The sequence below is a fragment of the Lasioglossum baleicum genome, chromosome 12, assembly GCF_051020765.1.
Source record: "Lasioglossum baleicum chromosome 12, iyLasBale1, whole genome shotgun sequence".
Taxonomy (NCBI): domain Eukaryota; kingdom Metazoa; phylum Arthropoda; class Insecta; order Hymenoptera; family Halictidae; genus Lasioglossum; species Lasioglossum baleicum.
The window spans coordinates 8249534-8270508 of record NC_134940.1 but is presented as its reverse complement, the minus strand read 5'-3'; the positions used below and the strand labels follow the sequence as shown (position 1 = coordinate 8270508).

Genomic DNA, 20975 nt, shown 5'->3' with positions numbered 1-20975 from the left:
TGTACTTATTATCGGTACAATAAAACTTTTTCAAAGCTATTTCAAACTATAGAATGTAGATTAATATGAAATGTATCTAAGTCTTTCTGTCTGTATTCATTTGAAACCATGCTGACCGAGATTGCACGGTGAGATTTATTTAAAGCAAATTCGACGTTTCGCAAAGTTTCCTGAACATACGATCCTACATCCTCAAAATTGGATTGAACAAACTATTAAAGAACGGGTTCTCCTTTCGAGTTTAAGAAGTTTACATTAAATGTCCGTGTATCTTTCTGGGTTCGCAAAAGGACGTGGTGAAATTCTTCGATCCGGACCACTAAGGAATCGCGTCTAGCAAGAATCAAGTGTTTGGAAGGTGCTCACCTGTACCACACGCTTCGGCAGGCCGATCTCGCGACCGAGCATCTCGCATTCCGCCATGGTTGGTGTCTTGTAGTCCGAGAACAGCGACTTCATCACCTTTACCTGAGTCGCTGACATCTGAGTGCGATACCTTTTGCCGCTGGATTGGCCGGTTCCACTGCCGGCACCGGTTACCGCCGGGACGGCAGCGCTTCCAGTTCCCACGGAAGCGGACCCCTGTCGCGAGCTCTGTGTGCTCGAGGCCGGACTCGCGGGTCCGCTTTCGTCATCCAAGAATTCTGTAGTCTCGCTCATGCTGTCGTCGTCGCAGATGCTCCGTTCGGAGAGGTCGGTCAGTGGACCACAATCGCTGCCGCCACGGAAATGCATGCCGTGCTGTTCGTCGAGGAGGTTGCTCAACCCGCCGAGGCTTAGTTTCATCGGCCGACTGAGATCGACCGGTTTGCTAAGATCCAACGGGGACTCGCCGCTGTTGTTCCCGGAACTCTGGTGGTTCGACGCTTCTTGCTTGCCGTTGCTGGCGTGGGCCTGCAGCTCGCTGATGTATCGTTTCATCGACTCCTCGTAGTACTTCTTCAGGGAGGCCTCCATGTCGGTGTTGAACGGCGGGAACAGCGGAGGCATCATGTTCGGTGTGCTCGGATTCGAGGGCGCGGATTCCATCGAAAGCTCCTCGTCGGGGATGTTGTCGATGTTCACCTCACCGCGGGCAACCTGGTCGGCATGCTTGCTGCTCAGATGCGACTCCAGAGCGGACTTTACCTTGAACAAGGCCGGACAGAACGGACACCGCTTGTTGATCACCTGGCTGTGCGCGCGGAATTGGCCCTTCCGCTCGCGAGCTCGAGTATTCTGGAACCACACCTGGACCACGCGTTTCTTCAGGCCGACCTCCCGGGCGATCGTCTCCAGCATCTTCCTCGACGGATTCGACTCGACCTGATATTTCTGGTACAGATAATCCAATTGTTCCGGGAGTATCGTCGTGCGCAGTCGCTTGTCCTTCGGCTGCTCGCTGTGCTCGGAGTTCGAGCGAGACTCGCCGCCTGTCCCGTCGTCGAAGTCTTCGTACTTTCGTTTTCTATCCTGCATCATCGCGATTAAGGGATGAGGGGTCTCGGTCGCGACGCCGGTGGTAGCGTTCAAAGCTTGTTGCTGTAGGATTCCGAAGGGTGAGTCTGGCGGATAGGCGGGTGGGAACAGGGACGGGTTCATGATATGTACTAGCTGATGCTCGCGCCACAGTTCGAATCGTCCGAACATCAGGTTGCATTTGTCGCACTGGAAACTCCCCTCCTTAGACTCGGCTTGCGACTGAGACTGCGACTGGGACTGCGACTGGGACTGCGACTGAGTCTGCTGTATCTGCTGTTGAGGTTGCTGATGCGATTGTGACATCGTCTGTTGCTGATGGTGAGGAGACGTGGTGGTGTTCAGAGGTTGTTGCAATTGTTCTGTGAGAGCAGGTGCAGCGGATGGGTTGTTGGACGTAACATTCGTGGTGGTTGTTGTTGAGCTACTGTTGCTGTCCTCGGAACTGAGAACGGCGGCGACTTGCGCCGCTGCAGCCTGTGCTTGCGCACTCCTCTTAGCGTCCTCCTCTTTAAAACAATGAGTCTTCTGATGTCTGATGAGCTCGTAATATCTCTGGAACACCAGCAAACACTTCTTGCACTGATAGTTCAAGCCTGGTGTTCTTTGAAAGCGACCGGATCCGTCGTCCCCTTCGCGGTTGCCTGGTGTCACTGGCTCCGCGGCTGGCTGATTTTCGTATACTTTGCGCGCCTTCTGTCTAGCGTTTTGAAACCAAACGACGATCACGCGTGGACTCAAGCCGAGGAGCTTGCTCAGATACTCCAGGTCGTCGTCCTTCGGGTACGCGTTGTTTTCGAAGAACTCTTGGAGAACCTTGATCTGGTAATCGGTGAATCTTGTCCGATTCGCGCGTTTGCCAGAACTGTTGCCCGAAGAGCTGTTCCCGTTAGAACCTCCGCTAAAGGAATAATCAGTCGGTCCGCGACCTGGGCTGAGAGATCTCTGAGGTGTTAGAGCTAATCCTGTCATGGAGCCTGGCACGACACCGCCTGGCCCAGGGTTGGGACTAGCGAAACTCTGCGGTCCCAGTTTCGGTGGTAGCATGGGAGTGCTCGGCGCGCTTGTTGTCGTCGACGAATGTGACGAGACATCATGATGCATGGGGAACACGGAGCTCATACTAAGTGCTGGAGAATGTGGCCGAGATTGCTGGCCACCAGAGCTACCAGGTGAATGATGTTGTTGCTCTTCTTGGTGCTGCGATTGCTGTTGAACGTGACACTGCGGCTGTTCTTGTATCTCTTGCTTTATCTCGCTGGTCTGAGATGTGTTGACAATCGCCGTCGACGGGGGTGGAGACGCTTGCTTGTTTGGGCTCTTATCGTCCGAGGAACTGCTACCGGATACGCTAGAATTTAACGGAGTTACTTTCGCCTCCCCGGTCTTCTCGTACTCCTCGAGATTCAACGTGGTGCTCGGAGGATTGTTGAAATTGTACGGGCTGTCTTTGTTGCGCTGGCGTTCTTTGAACAGCGTGTTTCGGAACCAATGCTTGATCACTTTCGGTGGAAGTCCACTTTGCGCTGCCATGTCTAGGATCTGCTCCTCGCCCGGTGAGTTATTAATATCGAAATGCGCTCGGAGGATTTTTAGCTGTTCGTCTGTTATGCGAGTGCGAGCACGTTTCTGGGAAGCAGCTGCGCTTGCCTGCAACACGAAAAGATTCATCTTTGCTGTCTTAGGCAGGTCTGTCTCGGTGGAGTAGCTTCTTCAACAAATTCAGATTCATGAGGGGCGAATGGAAGGACGATCTTGTAATTTTGTCACCATATTTCTACTACTTCGAAACTCGGATTAATCAACGATCCCGGTAATCATCACACAAACGAAAGCATCGGTTATGAAAGTTTTGTGTGTAGTTTATAATGTAGAAATTTGATCGATGAGTAGTGAAGTAAATGAAACGAAATAGTCGTCTTTACATAAATCAAATAACGTTTCTGTTCTACTGGGAAATGTGGAATTTAAAAATGACAATGATTCGGAAAAGCGTTCATGCATCTTCAAACGTTGAGCAAATTCTATTCTAAATTTTTCATGCTATTCTAGACAATTTATTTCTGATTTTTATTTCGTCATCTTAATTCGTGATCGCGTTAAAAAAATTTGAAACCTTCAATCGTTAAGATTAAGTTTGATGAGCGAATGTTTGTCCTGAGTGTTAAGAAACGTGACACAAACACAGAAAAATGACCTACCCAACAACCATTGAAACAGATAAAATGAAAAGTACTCACAGCCGCTGCCTGTTGCTGTTGCAGAGCGAGATGTTGTTTAGCCAGAAGATCAGCTTGAGCGTTGATCGGTGGATACGCGGTGGCAGCGCCATCATAAGGCGGTGGGGGCAGCATCATTGGTACCAGAGGTGGTTGGAGGTTCATGGCAGCCAAAGCAGGAACGTTCAACCCTAACGGGAGACCCATCATTCCCATCATCAATCCAGGATATTGCTGAAGTTGTTGTTGCAACTGCGAAGCCGCCATTGCATTCAAAGCAGCCTGCATCTCGGACATCTGTTGCGCCAGAGTAAGTTGAGCGTGTTGTTGTTGTTGTTGTTGCTGTTGCTGCTGCTGTTGTTGTTGTTGCTGCTGCTGCTGTTGTTGCTGCTGTTGTTGTTGCGAATGGATTGTCTGATTGGTAGGTAACACGGTGGCTGTAGTGGAATCGGTGCTCGACACGGGCGTGTTGCTCAACGCGGGCGTCGTTGCTGGTGTGGTGGAGGTGGCTTCCGGGGTTTTGCTGATGCGTTCTTTGTTCTCAGCGATCTCCTCCTTTTCTTTTTCACGTTGTTCTTTGTCAGCGCTGAGATCTTGCGGTTGACCGGTCGCGGGAGTGGAGCTTCTGGGCGCGGACGACGTAGACGACGACGTTGCGACGGTGACCACCACGCTTTTCTTTTCGTACTCGCACTTGAACTGTTGCGCGTACTTCTCGAGAAATTCGCGGGGCACCAGATCGCGATGCACCTCCTCGCAGTGCGCCTTCAACACCCAAACGCTGCTGAACTCCTTGTTGCAATGCTGGCAAGTGCTTCTGGTCAGTTCCGGTATGACATCGTCGTCGGCAGGCTCTTCAGCCTCCTCCTCTTTCTCGCGAGCAGCTTGAGCAGCCAGAGCCTGCTTCTGTTGTTCTTGTTTCTGCTGTTCCTGCTGAGCCTGGAGCGCGGCAGCAGCCTCCTCTTCTTTACGCTGACGTCTCTGATGGTTCTCGTTGAACTGCATCACAAGGTCGAACCCGAAGCTCTCCAACAGATGCTTGTACATCTGCGACGTTTTGTGACGCGGCTGCGACAGGATGTCCTGTGTCGCCTGCGAAGCGTGTTGCACGCTCTGCTGCATGTGTTGTTGCGGCCCCGGGGTCGTAGACGTCGGCGGCGGTGTTTTAGCCGGCGTAGATGGGACGAGCTGCTGCGACGCCGCCAATTGTTGAAACAATGCCAACGGATTGCTGAAGATACAATAGAGCTGTTGATGCGTGGCGAGCTGCTCCTGGTTCACGAACAGAGCGCTGCACCGCGGACAAGACAACATTCCCGTGCTAGTGGTGTTCATGCTAACAGGTGGGCTGTTCGGGCTGGATGGCGGCGGTTGCTCGATCAACGGTCGCGCAAGGTCTAATTGACCACTAGCAGCGAGATCTGGCAGTTTGCTGGCTCTTGTCTGATGCAGCACGCTCCTCATATGAATGTCCAAAGTGCTGCCTTGCGAGTAAGCCACTTTACAGATGTTACACTTGTAAGGCTTCTTATCTTGATCCTGTTGCGAATCCGGCGACTCTGTGGGACTGGCTGGCGGCACGACCGATATCAGCGTGTTATTGTTACCCTGCTCCTGCATGGCTCTCTTCAATTTATGCAGGTGACTCACGCTGTTATAATGAACCAACAGTATATTCTTCTGAGTGAAGCTCTCTTTGCAAACGTCACATTTGTACGGTCTGTTCGGGTCCAAGTACTTCTCCATCGGATAGGACATCTTCTCTCCCTTGCGGTGCAACAGCGTCTTGTTGTGTCCGGTCAGGTAGCTCTGCCGCGTGAACGCGAGCTTGCAACGATGACATTTAAACTTCCTCCCGGGATCATGATAGGAGTCTTCGGCGACCGGCTGGCTGTTCAGATAATCCTCCAGAAGACGTTGTTCCTTGTGCAACGGCGACGAGTCGCTCGCGTCACTCTCCTCTTCCTCAGCCTTGCTGGTGTCGTCTTCCACGCTCTGCTCCCCGCTCAAATTCCCCTGCCTTCGGAAACTCTCCTCGGTGAGCGCTTGAAGAAGCGGATGAGCGTGCAACAAACTCTGCTTGTACTGCGCCAACTCCTCCTCGTGCAAATCCGCGTGCGTCGACTCCAGATGTCTCTGGAGCGCCTGCACGGAACGAAACGATCGCCCGCACAGCGCGCACTTGGTCGCGTCCCTAATCGCGTGATACTGCGAGTGTTGCTGCAGTTTCTCCAGAGTCTTGAACGCGAGGCTGCACTGGCCACACCGATACTTGTACACGTGCTTCTCGCTGACCGCCAACGTGGGCGTGGTAGCCGGATGAGTCTCTCGATGATGTTGCTGCAGCTCTTCCAAGGAGCGGCAGATTCGCCCGCAAATGGTGCACCGTGTGATCTCCTCGATCTCATCGTTACCGCTGCGCTCGTTGATGTCATCCTCTTGTGGCGGCTTCGTGGTGGTCGTCGGCGACGTTGGCGTCGTCACCGCTGGCGTCGACGTGTTCCTCGGGTTGTTGTTCAGCCAATGACTCTGATCGACCAACAGAAGAAGCCGTTGCAGACCGTCCGCATTCACCGAATGGATTTGCATCACATGCTTCTCGAGAGCGGAACGCTCTCGGAAGCCATCTTGACACAACGGACATAGTAAATCCGGTGGTGGTTCTTCCTTTACCGTATCCGTTTTCTCGTCCGAGTCTTGAACATGAGCCACCTGCAAATGCTGCCGCAACTCCTCGCGAGACGTCGGCTGATACGTGCAATACGGACATGAGACGTCCTCGTGATCGTTGTCCGGTTCCTGTTCCGTTTCCTGATCGTTGTCCGGCTCTTGCTTTACCTCGTTACCGCAGTCGCTACCATCCTCCCGTCGTTCTATAAACATCGAAAAAGGGACTCGCTTATGCTACGGAATAAAACTTCCAACGCTTCGACTACGGTTCTAGGCCTACGCGCTTAAACATCAACCTTTATTCGTAAAATTTTGGTTTGCTCTGGATCGAACAGGACCCGTGCAAAGAGAAAGGTAAGCGGAAAAACAAATGTCTTTGCGTAAAGAGCGATTAGTTGAATTATTTAATCTTGAAGCCCCGATCGTGAAGAAGAGATAGATACAACGATAGTCTCTTGCAAGAGGTGAACAGAAAAGAAAATATATTGGTTACTTGAGTATAGATCCGTTTATTTTAACGACGAGAACTGTACTGACTCGACTGAGGACAATACAGAGAGAGAGAGAGGGAACATTCAAGAGAAAGATCGACAAATACATATTAGGTTATAAAGAAAGAAATGCAGGATTTTTGTTCCTTTGTTTTAATTGAAATTTTATACCAATAAATATTTACCTTAATTTAACGAGTTATATGACATTTTAAAGCTTATTTTATGCTCTATTTAATTATGCTTTTGATATTTAATTTTATTCAAATTTTTTGTAAATTATTTGGCTTTTATTTCAGTATGTCGAAACGCGATTTTCACATTTTTTCTATGACTTCAAACTTGGCCAAAGTGCCGCTCAAGCTGCTCGGAATATAAACGGAAGTATGGGGCGAAGGAAGTGTCAACGAATGCACAGCTTTATATTTTTAAATAATATTAAATTGTCTGTAAAATTAATTTTAATACTGTTCTACTCAATAATATTAAAATCACTTCTCATAATAATTTAATGTTACTATTAAACAATATTAAATTTTCATAATATTGTTTTTATTAAAACAATTTCAATAAAATTGTTTTTTATGTGGGTTATGACACTGTAAAAACATAGCTTTAAATCCTGCATTTCTTTCTTTACATCCTAATACATTTAACTAGAGCGAGCTCAGGTGAGAGAAAACATAACCATATCAAACAGATGTCATATTATAAATTAAATATGAAGTTCGACAGCATTTTTGGCTTTTCGGGAATTCGAAAATGAAATGGTAAGAACACTTTGGTAAGTACAGAAAGCAACGTAAATGATCATGTTTTACTATCAGAAATGTTTTTCCTGAATGTATGGTAGATTATGGGTACTGCTTATTTTATTCAAGCACCCCGATAAATGAACAATTTTCTGTTTCTTGTGATTGTCTTCAACGTATATCATTTTAAAATTTAATTATTAATAATCAATTAAGAATCACTAATAATATTCAAAGCAGAAGTAGCATCAACTAATATTCTGTTCGATTTCGATGCAGCGCATCGTTCATTTCTGTTTCCCCATTGATTTCCACGCGAGCTACTAGTTCAATTATTTAATCTGCTTAGTGGTGACTCAACCTAACAATCTTATTTGCGGTGAGGGAGGGGGAGCAGCGTGATCAAAAGTTCGCATTATGCCGCGTTAAGGGAAGCGACATTTTCAGCAAGCAGCAACGAGGTGCGCGTAGAGTGGTATATCGTGGTGTGCATAGTATATCGCAGATGCTTCCTTGACTAGAGTAACAATGCCGTCGAAATTACAGATTGGCAATACAAAATTATCGATGGTTCGTTCCCGGCACAAGAAGCGTAGCCGGTGGCGAAAGCAAGACAAGAAATAAAGAACGACCGCCTATTCGCGTGGTCTGGTATTGTCCGAAACCGCATTTACATCGAACAGCGTCAGTTGCGAGAACACAACGGGACGAGGCAACGCGTGCTACTGGTTTTCTCCTTGTATATGCACGGTCCTCTCTCATATATTTATGTAAGTACAGGCCGTCGATATAATAACGCTCAGTATTGTGCGTGGCGCGGCACACGCCACGACCATATGCCACGCTAAATTACTGTCATTGCCTGTTAATTACGCGATAATCGATGAAAACACTGAATTCACGAAGGTGTTCCGAACGCTTACTACGGCCGTGGAAATTTTCTCCTGACCCTCGAACTCGGCTTTTCATAGAAAAAAAAAAGAAGAAAAAAAACGGCTCATTGAAGTGCCGGATAACGACATCCTGAATCGTAAGTAGATCGATAACAGATGGCTGTTAATAAGCCGAGAAAACTAATTTCAGTAAATGGCAGCGTCGCAACAAAGGAGTTGTAAAGTTATTCAAGTTTTCCATGAACGTCGGACAAAAAGCTCCGCGCGTTTTTAAAGAGAGCACTGGCTGGTATGATTATGTTGTTCGGAAGCCGTAATATGTTTCCTGTGTTTTGATCGATACGAGGTGTACGGAGGGAATCAAAAATGTCGGTGCTCGTGGAAACGAGGAAGGTTCGATGCTTGTATCAACTGCAGTAACCAAAAAGCGAAACGGTCGAACGCTGTTTGACTTGGAAAACGGTAATCACAGAATATTCTAGATAAATTGAAAAATAGGAGACAAAAAGAAACAGTAAAGACTCGCTTGGAACGTTCGAAAGTAAAACGCCAGACTTTAATACCGCGATTCATTTCACCGGCATCCTCTACTTTGAGAACCGAATATGCTGTCGCATTGAACGGATCTTGTTCTTAGAACTATGTACTCTAATTCTCGGCGAAACGAACGAAAAAGTAAAAGCGAACAAGCTTAAGAAGTTAATTGATCGTACTCACCACTGTTAACACTGGTGGCGTTGGGAGTGGTGGGTGTAGTCGGACTGGATTGTTGCGCGGGTGGTGCATCAGGATCGCCGACGACTTGAAAAACGTCACCGATGTCAGTGTGCGGAGTTTCGTTGCCTTGGATGCCGCTCCGCCGATGGAGCTGATGCAGTTGCTCCATTTGCAGGTGTCTGAGGGATCGGACGTGCTGCAGAAGCGGCAGTCTGTGCCTCGCGCTAAACCCGCATAGAGCACAATGATAAAGTTTCCCTTGCGTGGGCACGTTGGCACTAGCCTCGAGCAGATGACGAAGAAGGAGCGCGGCGGCCTCGTGTCTCGGGGAGGCAGCGTGAAGGGCTAGTTTATGAGCGCTGTTAGTGTAATAGTCGCACGCGTGACAACGCAATTGCGCGGCGCTGGTGGGTGAGGCCAAGTACTTCAGCTTCCATTCGTTCCTCGGACCGCCTTCCTTCACGTGGTTCACGTGCTGCAGGCGTTGCAGATGCTTGTCCGTTTTGCAGTGTAGTTGAAAGTTCGCTTTTAAATTAGTTTTATAGGAACAAAGTTTGCAGACGAAGTGGCCGGCTACCAGGGCTAGGATCTCGCCTTCGCGTGTCCGCGTTCTGTCCACAGCCAGATGGTGGGTCAGGGCCTCGAGCGAGTCGGTCGCGAAATTGTTACAGACGCAGCATTGATAGAGATGGGACGGGTCGGGATCAGCCGGTTCCGGAGGAGGATCCATACTGTCTGGTGAAAGTCCAACGTCCCCACCAAGATTTCCCATCGCGCCCATACTCGCCATGCCTCCCATAATTTCCGGTGGGAGCTGTGGTGGCAGCTGACCACCGGTCATCATTTGAATCAATAGGGCCTGATTGTAAGCCATGTCTGCCAGAGCCGCTTCAGCATGTTGGGGTTTGTCCAAGCCGCCCAGGTGGAGCAACTGCTCGAGTTGCTGTTGGTGTTGCTGTTGCGCTTGTTGATGATGATGCTGTGCTTGCTGGTGATGCGACTGTAACGCGGACAGGGTCTGCATGTGTTTCACGTTCTGTTGCAGGACCAGCATGTTGTGCGTATGCTTCTCGCTGGTCATGTGTATCCTCAGGTTGCGCGCAACGTTGGTCTCGTAGTTGCAGACGTCGCAGCGAAACGTCGGCTTCGGTTTACTTTGGTTTCCGGCTTGACCAGCGATGTGCGGACTATGGTTCTGTTGATGGTGCGGACTTCTCGTAGGCATCGGCGCGTCTTGCGAGGAGGATGGATTGCTGGCGCCCGAACTGCCGCCTCCGCCCTGCTGCAGCTCTTGCATGTTATTCAAATGCTTGTCGCTCTGCATATGAATGCTGAGATTACCCTTCGTCGTGGTCGAATAATTACACACCTCGCACCTATACGGCTTGTACCCGCAAGTGTAAGTCTCGCCCCGCGCTAACCTAGGATGAGGCTGGCCAGCGATGCAATAGATGCAGGAAGTCTCGCTCTCCGGATGCTTCTCCTTCATGTGTATCTCCAAGGTCTCCTGGTACTTGTAATGCCAATTACATTTCGGACACTTCAACGTTTTACACGAGTTTCGACTGTGAATGCCTGCCAACGGTCCACCCGGACCCGCTAATCGGCTACTGGCGAGGATAAGTTCGCATTTTGGGCACTCGACGCCGCTCGGTCTGCCCTGCATGTGTTCGGGACACACGCCGATGGTGGTGCCCGTTAGGAAATTCGGTGGCTGCTGTGTCAGTGCAGCGTAAGAAGACGGCGAGCCTTTGGTCGATGAAGTCGGTGGCGGTGGTGAAGTATAATGCATGGCGTCCGGTGCTTTGGCCCAGGAGGCAGCGCTCACCTGCGCCCCGGTCCATTGATGTTGCTGTGGCTGTTGATGATTGTACGATAGAGGATGATTCGAATGAGACGTGGGTGTGGTGGGTGTGCTCGGCGATGGCCTCTGTTGCTGCTGCTGTTGCTGTTGTTGAGGACTGCTAGGGACTCCGGGCGTGCTGGCCGGCGTGCTAGTCGCCGTCGGTGTTTCGTGCTCGTTCGATTCGGCGCGCTGCTGTTGCTGTTGGCTCTGCATCTGCGCGGGCGACGATTGCGGGCACGTGGAATTTGTCACGGGCTCGAGAAAGCTGACGAGCGGCTGTTTTCCTCTACCCACGGCCTGGATGATCGCCGACGCCGTCGAATGAGAAAGCACTTGCCTCTCGTCTTCCATCAGGGTGAGCTGATGTTCACCCTGGGCGTGCGCCACGAAGCTCTTCGCATACCCGAAGCTCAATTTGCATATGAAACACATTAAAATAGGTTTCACGGGTACTGATGCGGCAGGCGGTGGAGGCGCTGTCGGGGGCGGAGGCGGTTGTTTGCTACCCTCCGCGCTTCTGTAGCTAATTACCCGATAGCTGTGCATTACAGGAAGATCGGGATTGTGCTGCTGGACCGCCGAACGTTGCTGTTGCTGTTGTTGCTGCTGTTGGTAGGCCTGATGAGCATACAGTCTTGACACGTAGTACGCGCTCGCGATTTGAGGAAATACTAAAGAATGAGGAACAGAGACACCGCGACCGTCTACGATGCAACCATCCGGTAGGGAGTCATCTTCGCTCAGTTCGCTCTCGCCCTCGATTATGTACGCCGAACCGTCCGGGTTGTAGACAATCTTCCCATCGAATTTCTCAACGTCACCGCCCGTTGGACTTGGGCTCGGGCTGGGACCTTGCTGCTCTTGCTGTTGCTGCCCTTGCGATTGCATGGTCATAGTAGTCGTGGTAGTGGTTGTGGTAGTGTCCGCGATCGGTGTAGGCGTTGGTATGGCATCGCGGGTGCAGGGTTCTGTGCCGGAGGGTGGACTGGCCGTGCGGGGGTGGTGGGGCTGGTGCAGCGCAGCCCCCGCTGCCGGGGGGGACCCGCCCCCTCGACCCCCCTCCTCCTCCGGGCTCATCTCCTGCTTTTGCTGCGTGTACGGTGAATTTTGATAAGGCCCGCCGTGTTGCTGTTGACCACGCTGCTGCTGGTGTTGGTGTTGTTGCTGCTGCTGATGATGGGCCGCCACCAGCTGCTGATAAAGCTGATGCTGCCCGATCGCGTTCGACGTCTGCTGCTGAAGATGCGAGGGAGGAATGTTGTGGTGCTGAAGGTGGTACTGGGGGGGATGAGGCTCACTGGAGGGCATCACCCCAAACGTGAGGCGGGCGCCAGCCTCACATCACCTACGGCGCCTGCGCCTACACTCTCTCGACTTACTCTTCTTCTTCTCCTCCGCCTCCTGCCAAATGCTGCGCTCCCCACCCTCTTCTTCAATCGCAGTCTATCGGTAATCGTAACCTCTTCACCATCAACGGACACTTTACTAGCTACCCCGACGCAACCCCAGGTCGTACCTGCAACACACAACGCGTTTTCGTTAATTGTATATCGGGCTCGCAACCATCACATATATTATACTTAACGCTATCTTGAAATTTACTTAAGCATCAACGACTCCACGTCTTTCTTAAAATATTTTAACGGTCAAGACATTGCAATAGCGAGTTAGTGGGATTCGTATTTTATTCGTGGGCTAGTTTTTGTCTTCGGTGCCGAGAGACCGCGAGAGCACAGGAGATCTCGGCTCGCCCGTCCACGAGGGAATGATTTCGCGAGGAATATTATGAGATGGTCTAGTCGGTTAATCCGGGCAAACAGCGCCGGCTCCGGGGACAGTCAAAAGATAGCGAAATACGTAGAAACGCGGCAAGCTGCGTGTACAGAGGATCAAGCCAGCGATGGCCCCAGGTCGGTACATAACGCCGAAGAGACTCGGCATGGTAACACAAGGCATCCTGTGTTCGGATTACCTGGGCCCTCTCGGTGGACCCAGCTGTGTTTGCGGCCCGCCGACCATGCTTATCTATCGATTGGTTATTGACGTCTCTGTTCTGCTCGTTGCCAGCTAAACTGGAGAACCATAACGGAAAGAGAGATCGTTGAAATTCGAGGGAATGAATGGTAACTCTTGTTGCGTGCTCTCAGATTAAGGCGTTCTTTTCCCCCGAGTGCCGATCTACGACTAGTTTTTTTTTTCTAGTCGTAAAACGACAATTTGTCTGGTTCCGCAAACAGATAACGAAGACGTTGCGAGGGGGAATTTTTCAAATAGGCTAGCCGACGCGACATTCCCTTTGGAAGCATTCATACGTTTCCTCGATAGGCACCCTAATGATCGTAGATAAATTCTCGATGGTAGCGGATGCGCGTTCAATGATCTAGTCACAACTACCAGCGAGGCTGTACCCGCGGATTATCCTGGTTAAAAAGACGGTTCGTGGAATCTAACGGACGAACGTTCAGGAGAGAGTGGGTGTATTCGGATTTATGCATTTATGGTCGCACGCGTATGCGAACGCATGACGGACCTCTGAATCCCGTAGAAGCAACCGCGGGATTCTTTCCCCTTCCCTGTGCACGGCCCGCAGTTTCCTTTCTTGTTGGCTGCAAGTGCACCACTGGACATCATGATACATACGCGCACGGTATTATGCGGTCTCTCTTTCGCTATCTTTATTCGCCTCTCGCCCTTCGACTTTCCCCTCCTATCAACACAGGTATAATACCGCGTCTTCGACGCCACTTTTATAGCGCGCGATCGTTTCCTCCGATTATCCTTGATCTAACCGCTCGAACTAATGTCAATCACGCGGCGGTCGCGATTATGTTTATCGAATTATCTCTAGCCTGGCGTTCGGTAATCGATTGAACTGTTTAATGCAGAAATGGTGCGAGCTAAAATTATATCACAACTATTTTATTTAATGAAAAGAATACCATCTTCTTTTCTGTCTCCAATAATTCATACATTAACTCTTTGCCGACGTGAATCTGTTGATAGTTGTCCAAACAGTTTTGACATTTTTAATTAAATAAAATAGTTAGAATTGTTCGGACGACTATCAACAGATTCACGTCGGCAAAGGGTTAATGTATGAATTATTCAAGACAGAGAGAAGAAGATCGCACTTCGCGCCTAAAAGCAACCATCGCGTGAGAATTTCGATAACGTGTTGCACGTATGTTTGCGAAACGCGTGTAAGCACACAGTGTTTCAATATGGTTGTATCATCGAAACTAAATGTCAGACTTGTTTAAAACGTTCGGCCGATCAATTCGGTTGTGGGAAAAGTTCAAACTTTGCGGCTAACGAGTTTAGTTCAGCGGAATTCTTGACTCTGAAAAAAAAGTTTCGCAGCATTGCAACGCTAATTATATTGGGGTTAAGCACTTCGGCTTATGTCGTTCGCGACATGTATACGATGAAAAAGCGAATAAAAAAATTGAACGAGAACCACGACCGTTATAATAACGTAATTTATAACGACATTAACGCGGCCCGCGTAATCGCCTACGAGAGAAAAAAATATATAGTAACGGCGATACCGGCTAGATTAGGGCTCCACTATTGTGTAACCAGAAACATCTGCCAATCTAACATCACCTGCCCCGAGTTACCTATTTCTAGCTAATTTATCACCCGCTTCGCCCGTGCTAGGAACCAAAGGACGGCCACTGACGAACCCGACTCGATCGGGACTAGATCTGAATAGAAACCTCTACTTTCATCAGTCCTTAGCCTTTCATTAAAAGATACCATCTTAACTGCTCCGAGACCATGCGAATTCTTGATTATAAACACGTGGTGGTTGTTCCACTGATTCGCGCCGATAAACCGCCAATGTTCTCTTCGTTTGCATCGAGCGAAATTCGCTGGAAAGAACGCGCTGCTACAAGAAACCTGGGAATTCGTTGACTTCTCAACAGAAATGAATGCAGCGATATCGCTACACCTAAACTGTTAATATTCGTGCAATTTCCAATTTTCAAAGTAGGTACATTTCCAAATATGGACATCAAATTATCAGACTGCGAATGTTTATGCAATTTTCAATTTTTGTAGACGAATTTTAAGACAGTGGAATAAAATGCAATCTCATTTCCAGAGGTAGCAGCCTTTGCAGATGTCAAAAAAATAAAAATTGTACTAGATTCTGTCGAATTTCATATTCCACCCTTTTTTTGAACACTTTAAAAAATCATAGATACATAAAGATCCGCAGTCTAGTCATTATGTTTCCGAGAAGTTCGAGTTTGATTTATGTAGTCGGAGTGCTTGAAAGTTGGCTTCCCTCGAACGTGTTCGCGCAGGGAAGCTTCGAAAGAAAGAAACCCGTGTTTCCGCCTTCGCTCCGAGCAGCATATAATTTGTAATCATCCTAGAAGCTGAAGAAAACACCGGCGCGGCGGCAGATCCGATGGTGTGACGAGCGATGGATCATTACGTGGTTCCAGGATTCATTAAACCGACGCGACGTATCGATTGCTGGTGTCTCTACCTTTTCATCGGCAACATTGAAGGTTCCTTTTTCCTCGAAACATTGTTACCGCTAATGCGATCGATGAATTTGATTACCGTGTTCTTATCGGCCGCTGTTGAAGATTACTGAATGTTACCGCAAAGACAGGCCAGCCCGTCCGTGATTAATAATGTACGCGATTTTCTAGTGGCTGCGGGAACCGATCGCGTGAACGTTTCTACGATTAGTCTGTTTCCTCGAAAAAACAGTTCTCTCGACAAACATTTGTTTCGATTAGGAACCCTATCTTAATCACGCGAAACATCCAGCTGTTCTCTAGCCTCCTGCCGCACGATTCCCTTTGTGTATTCTTCAATCGGAAAGTTGATGTAGCAAAAATTACTGGTTTCTTACAGATTTCTACGACACTGTTATTTCGACTTGCTCGTTAAAAATTATACTTCTTTGTAATAGTGCCTTGAAGATGATTAAATCATTAGAATTTGGAGGGTTACCGAAATAAGAATTTTCGAGTGAGCCCACAAGAAAAGGTAGGATCTATGGGATCGAAGGGTGTTCGAGCCGGGTTGAACGCGTGTCGCCGTCGCGCAGAGATAACGGCCTCGCGCCGGCAAACAAAATGGGCGACTACAAACGGTGAACGCGAAGCATAATCGTCGCTTGGGAGAAAGTCGAAATGAACACAGGTGGTTGATGAGTTTGTACCGAATGACGGAAGGGAAAAACACGGGTCGGGAGGATACGAACGGGACAGAGATAGACGCAGAAGAGGCCTGACGGTTCTCGGGCCGGGGGATGGGTAACAGTTAAACATTCAGCGGACGACCGCGAACGAGGCGCACCGGGCTTTTGTTTGTCGCGCCGTTTCACCGGAAACCGAACCGATGTATACGCGGCTTCTCACGCGAAAGTCCCTTTTGTGTTTTTCTGCCGGTGGTGGAAAGAATATATCGGAGGTGGGCCCCGCGCCGCGGGGCCAAAACATGCCGGATCGGTCGCGCGTTTCGCCGCGGCACGAAATACGCAAGATGCGCGCAATTATGGCCCCCCAATTATCTCGTACGCGTCTCGTTATTTATTGAATATCGTGCCTGCTTATTTCTCAGGCGAGCTTGCGTGCCACCGCAACGACGAGACCAAGAATCGAGGCCGATTCGGTCAGTTCCTTCTCTCTGTCTTTCTGCGAATAACAGAAGTAATCGTCGTTCGACGCTAATTGCGAAGAGTATCGATGACCGTTCCTGCAAATTAACGCCGGCAAACTCGAAATCTCCTCTCCAATTATTTCACAACTTGACAAAATCGTGCAGCTTCGCAGCTCGATGTGCGAGGCGTAACATTGAATTTCTCCAGCTGCGACAAGTTCAGTTCCAGCCTTAATAATAATTTAATACATGTTAGTAAAAATTAGACAGCGGATTTTATGCATTTATGAGAAAAATGTGTAGGTGTAATTTAAATTGGTAAAAACATTAGATGAATTAATTTCATCTAAGAAATGTAGAAAATTTTTATTTTGGATAAAGATCAGCTGTCTAATAATAATACTGAGGAGGTAATAATAATGTTCACAAACTCCAAGCACTTTTGAAATCACTATCCAGGGGAATGGTCCTCCATCATATGTTTCTTCAACACCGATACACTGTCTCGATGATCCCCTTTTGGAAATAATTTCTTGATAGTACTCCGTCTACACTTGATAATGCAGTCGCTAATTTTCCTACTGTACAAGCTAAGTGTCTTCTCGTGACAGACGTTGCAAATGTATAGGGATTCGCACACACTGTACGTCTGCATGTACTCTACGGAACGAACGCTGATCATAATGATGTATAGTAGTCCCCTCGCTCAATTAACGTAGACTCGGGGCCCACCTCACGACTGTTATCGAGGAAGATAGGTGTTCTGAGAATCGCCGGACGTTATCTTCCTTTGGGTCGCTCGCTCCTTGAGTGTATCAGAGAGGAGAGCGAGAAACACTGGGTGTGAATGAAACCGAGGATAAGGTTCTCGTTGAGAGAAATAACAGGAATTGGTGTCGACAAAACTGGAATGAATGAAACAATTGATATAAAATTGTATTCGAACAGAATTTTGAATAAAATTGAAGTCTATCAAGCAGAAAGTTATTTCGGTGAAGCTTGTTCTTATTGGTTCGGGTACGGGAGACTCTGTCGTGCAACGAGTGGGCTATTATCCGTGCATATTGAAGAACCACTGGCAAGAAACCCCGACAAAATCTACCCCGTAATCCGTTTAACGATATCGATCATTAAACGTAACACTCCGCGGCTCCGTGGGCCACGATTAATCTCTCGCCCCGTAGCTTTCATTATTATCATTACACACGGCGACTTTCTACTTAATACCCGCGTACACTGTTCCGATAAGACCTGTCGAATAGCCGAACAAGTTCGAGCGCACGCATCGAGAACAAGGCACCGGGGCCAGTCAGGCCCACGCGTCCCAAGAACTCGAAACGCATCGACGCGAAACGGTCATCGATCCACGATAATACTTCGTCACGGAAACTTCTTGCGACTGTCAATTAATGAGCATCGAGTATAGGAATTATCGAATCGACGGCCGGCAATTTCAGCGACGGAGCGCTGAAGACGTTTCGCGTTCGAGAATCGGGGATTTCTCAACCCCCTCTTCGGAGTTAATGTTCACATATTACTTGACGAGGGTTCCCCCCCATTTTTGTAGATAAATTAGAATTATGTATTGGATCGAGATCACTTCTATTAATATCAAAGTTCAAATTCGATTGAAATTAGAAACGTATCTGTACAAATTACCTCTCGTATTTTCTTAACAAAAAGACCAAATCTGGTAAATTGATTCGAACGTAATTCGAGTAATAACAGCACTCGCGAATAAAGAATAAGCAAAAACGGTATTGAACCGATACTTCAATTACTCTTCGAACATGTTTACAAGCTATAACATAATGGTGCTCGGTAAAATAATTACACGACTAGAATAGGCATGGTTGCAAAAATGTACGAACGTTCTCGAGACCGTGTGTCTGAATAACTAGCTTGGATACTTCGATTTCCTAGCCATTATTTGACGCATCTAAATCCAAAGTCTGATTAAGAAATTTCCAGCAGGTTTCAGCGTGTGGAGGTTCGGTCGCAGCTATCGCGGTTCTGCGACGTTTCATTCGCGGCCAATGAATTAATCGATGGCTTTTCAATTGCGCGAGCGCATCCGCAGTTTGCCATTCGCGATGGCCGTTCGCGGTCGAACGAGAGCAGGAAAATCGAGACCGGGCGGTAGAGAGCGGGAGAGAGAGAGAGAAATAAAGAGAGACACATAGAAGGAGGGAATAAAGGTTGGGAGGGGGAGGGGGCAGAGAGTCGCGACGAAGGGGGGTGAACGAAGAAGAGGAGCACACGATGGGAGAACAGAAAGAAGAGATCCGCTCGAAGACAACGGTAATAAGTGAAGGGCAGAGCACACGGAGGAGGCGCGCGTAATTTACGTGCAACATGGATCCAGGCGGCGTTTAATCCGGCGAAGGAGCTGGCGATTATGAAGTTAGGTTGGGTTAGGTGGTGAGCGCAACCAGAGCCTCTTTGTGATATCAATTAAGTATGATTTGCCCTCTTCGAAGCGGTGAACGCTTTCGCTTCTCCTTTCTTTCCCTTCCTCTGCCTTTCTCTTTCTCTTTCTTTCTTCCTTTGCCGCATCCCTTTCCCTCCCGCTTCGGGATCGTTCCGACGCTCTCTTACCCCCGCGGGGTAACCTGGAGTTTAACCTCATCCCTTATAATTTTCTTCGAGTGCACCGTGAGAAACTTGCCTGTAACACGCACGCGCACGCATGTGTAGCCGCCGCCGCCGCCGCGCTGAAGTATATTGGCCGGCTCTCCTGGGCTCATCCGGCGGTCACCGATTATTAGATTTCATCGAATTTTCGTCGTACTCTCTCCTCCCCCCTCTCTTCCTCCTCAGACGCGAATCCACCAATTAACCCGGTTAACGTCCTGGCCCCCCGCAATTAAGCCAATCCGTGAGAGGAGCGAATTCCAGGATTCGCGGGGTACGCATGCTTCCTTCGTCCTTTCCCGCCTACCGGACCAACGATCGTAGGCGGAACGCAGGGCCAAACAATGCTGCTTTGTGAATCTCGAAACAGCCTGTCTCTCTCTCTCTTTCTCGCAGATCTGCTCTTCTCAACATTCGTTTCTGATCGGACAAGACCGTGGCTAATTGAACGCCGCGGGAAAATTAGGTTGCCAGCCAAGCTCGTGGGCCGCGCCGGTTTTTTCAAGCTGCTCGTCGGAAGACTCGCATAATTAAATGTGAAAGGTATTACTGGAACCGATTTATCTTGTTCTACGTGGAGCTATAGTTTAGTTTCAACTAAAGGTGCGATTGTTGTGTGAACAATTTTCTGTATGGAGTAATCGCAGAGGAGAGAGCGAGGTAGATCCGGACTCTACAAAGTGCGTTAGGGTTTCAGTAGTTACGGTTCCAGTAATCAGCCATTGAAGGCAAGTACTCGGCCATCTTAAAACTCTGTACAGTCCGAATTATTTTTGATAAAAACTGATGACGATGGAGTGCAAAGAGGTGAGCATTGTTATTATTAGTGTACTATCTCCTAAATGTTTCATAGCGTGAAAGTGAAAACACAATGCTACACATTTGTAGTGCGGGAAAGGCACTCTCCGTGCTTCACAAGTTGTCTCTTGGCAGGAATTCGAAAGGAATGCGATCATTCCACTCTTGCACTTTCGGTTCTAGCCGAATTATTAACCCTTATACGATCCTCAAGGTAAAAATTCACCCATTTGCTATTTTCACATACTGTAAAATCATTGGTCCCTTTGTGTCTATGTTGTGAGATGTATTTCTTTCAAAAGTGACGTTACAAATGGAACACAATTTGTTGATCTCACATGTAGAGCAAACATGGGTGAATTATTATCCTAGTCTCTTTCATGCAACTATTCTTGAGGAGCGTATGAGGGTTAACTAAAATGTGTGACGTCACGGAGAGTCTCTCGTGCTCATCGAAATGTATAAAAATTGTTCATAGTCGTGGAATCAGCTCCCGAGGTGTGGCCCACACGTTACGCGCGCGGGACGTAGGAAATTTTCCGAAGTAAAAGTGTCGTTGGTTGATTGGACACGACACCGATTACCGCAATTGAGATTCCATTTTAGACCACCCAAATCCGGGGAGAACAGCAGGCTTGGGGCTTGCGAGTGGAACGATGCGCCCCTGCGTGACCCCACGAAATAATCCCGTCACGTAAACTCGTGTGTACCACCGGCGGTACCTACAACAAGCGGCACTCGACGCGTTAAGGAAACCCTCTCTCTCGAATTCCCGAATTCCAACAGCCAGCTCAGACTCGGTGTCAGGGAGAGAGGGAGAGAGAGAAAGAGAGAGAGTTGGTAAAGGGGACGAGCGTGGCACGTAGGGT

General features: G+C 48.7%; 1 protein-coding gene across 5 annotated transcripts in view; it reads right to left on the bottom strand.

Annotated features, from left to right (window-relative positions):
- Zfh2 (Zn finger homeodomain 2) overlaps nt 1–20975 on the bottom strand; it is a 168989-nt gene that overhangs the window by 99046 nt on the left and 48968 nt on the right. For all 5 annotated transcript variants that reach the window (XM_076435572.1, XM_076435573.1, XM_076435574.1 and 2 more), the window contains exons 2-4: nt 9201–12562; nt 3699–6550; nt 367–3108 (exon numbers count right to left, since the gene is read on the bottom strand). In XM_076435572.1, the coding sequence (XP_076291687.1) occupies nt 367–3108; nt 3699–6550; nt 9201–12354 (8748 nt within the window). In that variant the 5' untranslated portion in view covers nt 12355–12562. The remainder of the gene's footprint in view (nt 1–366; nt 3109–3698; nt 6551–9200; nt 12563–20975) is intronic.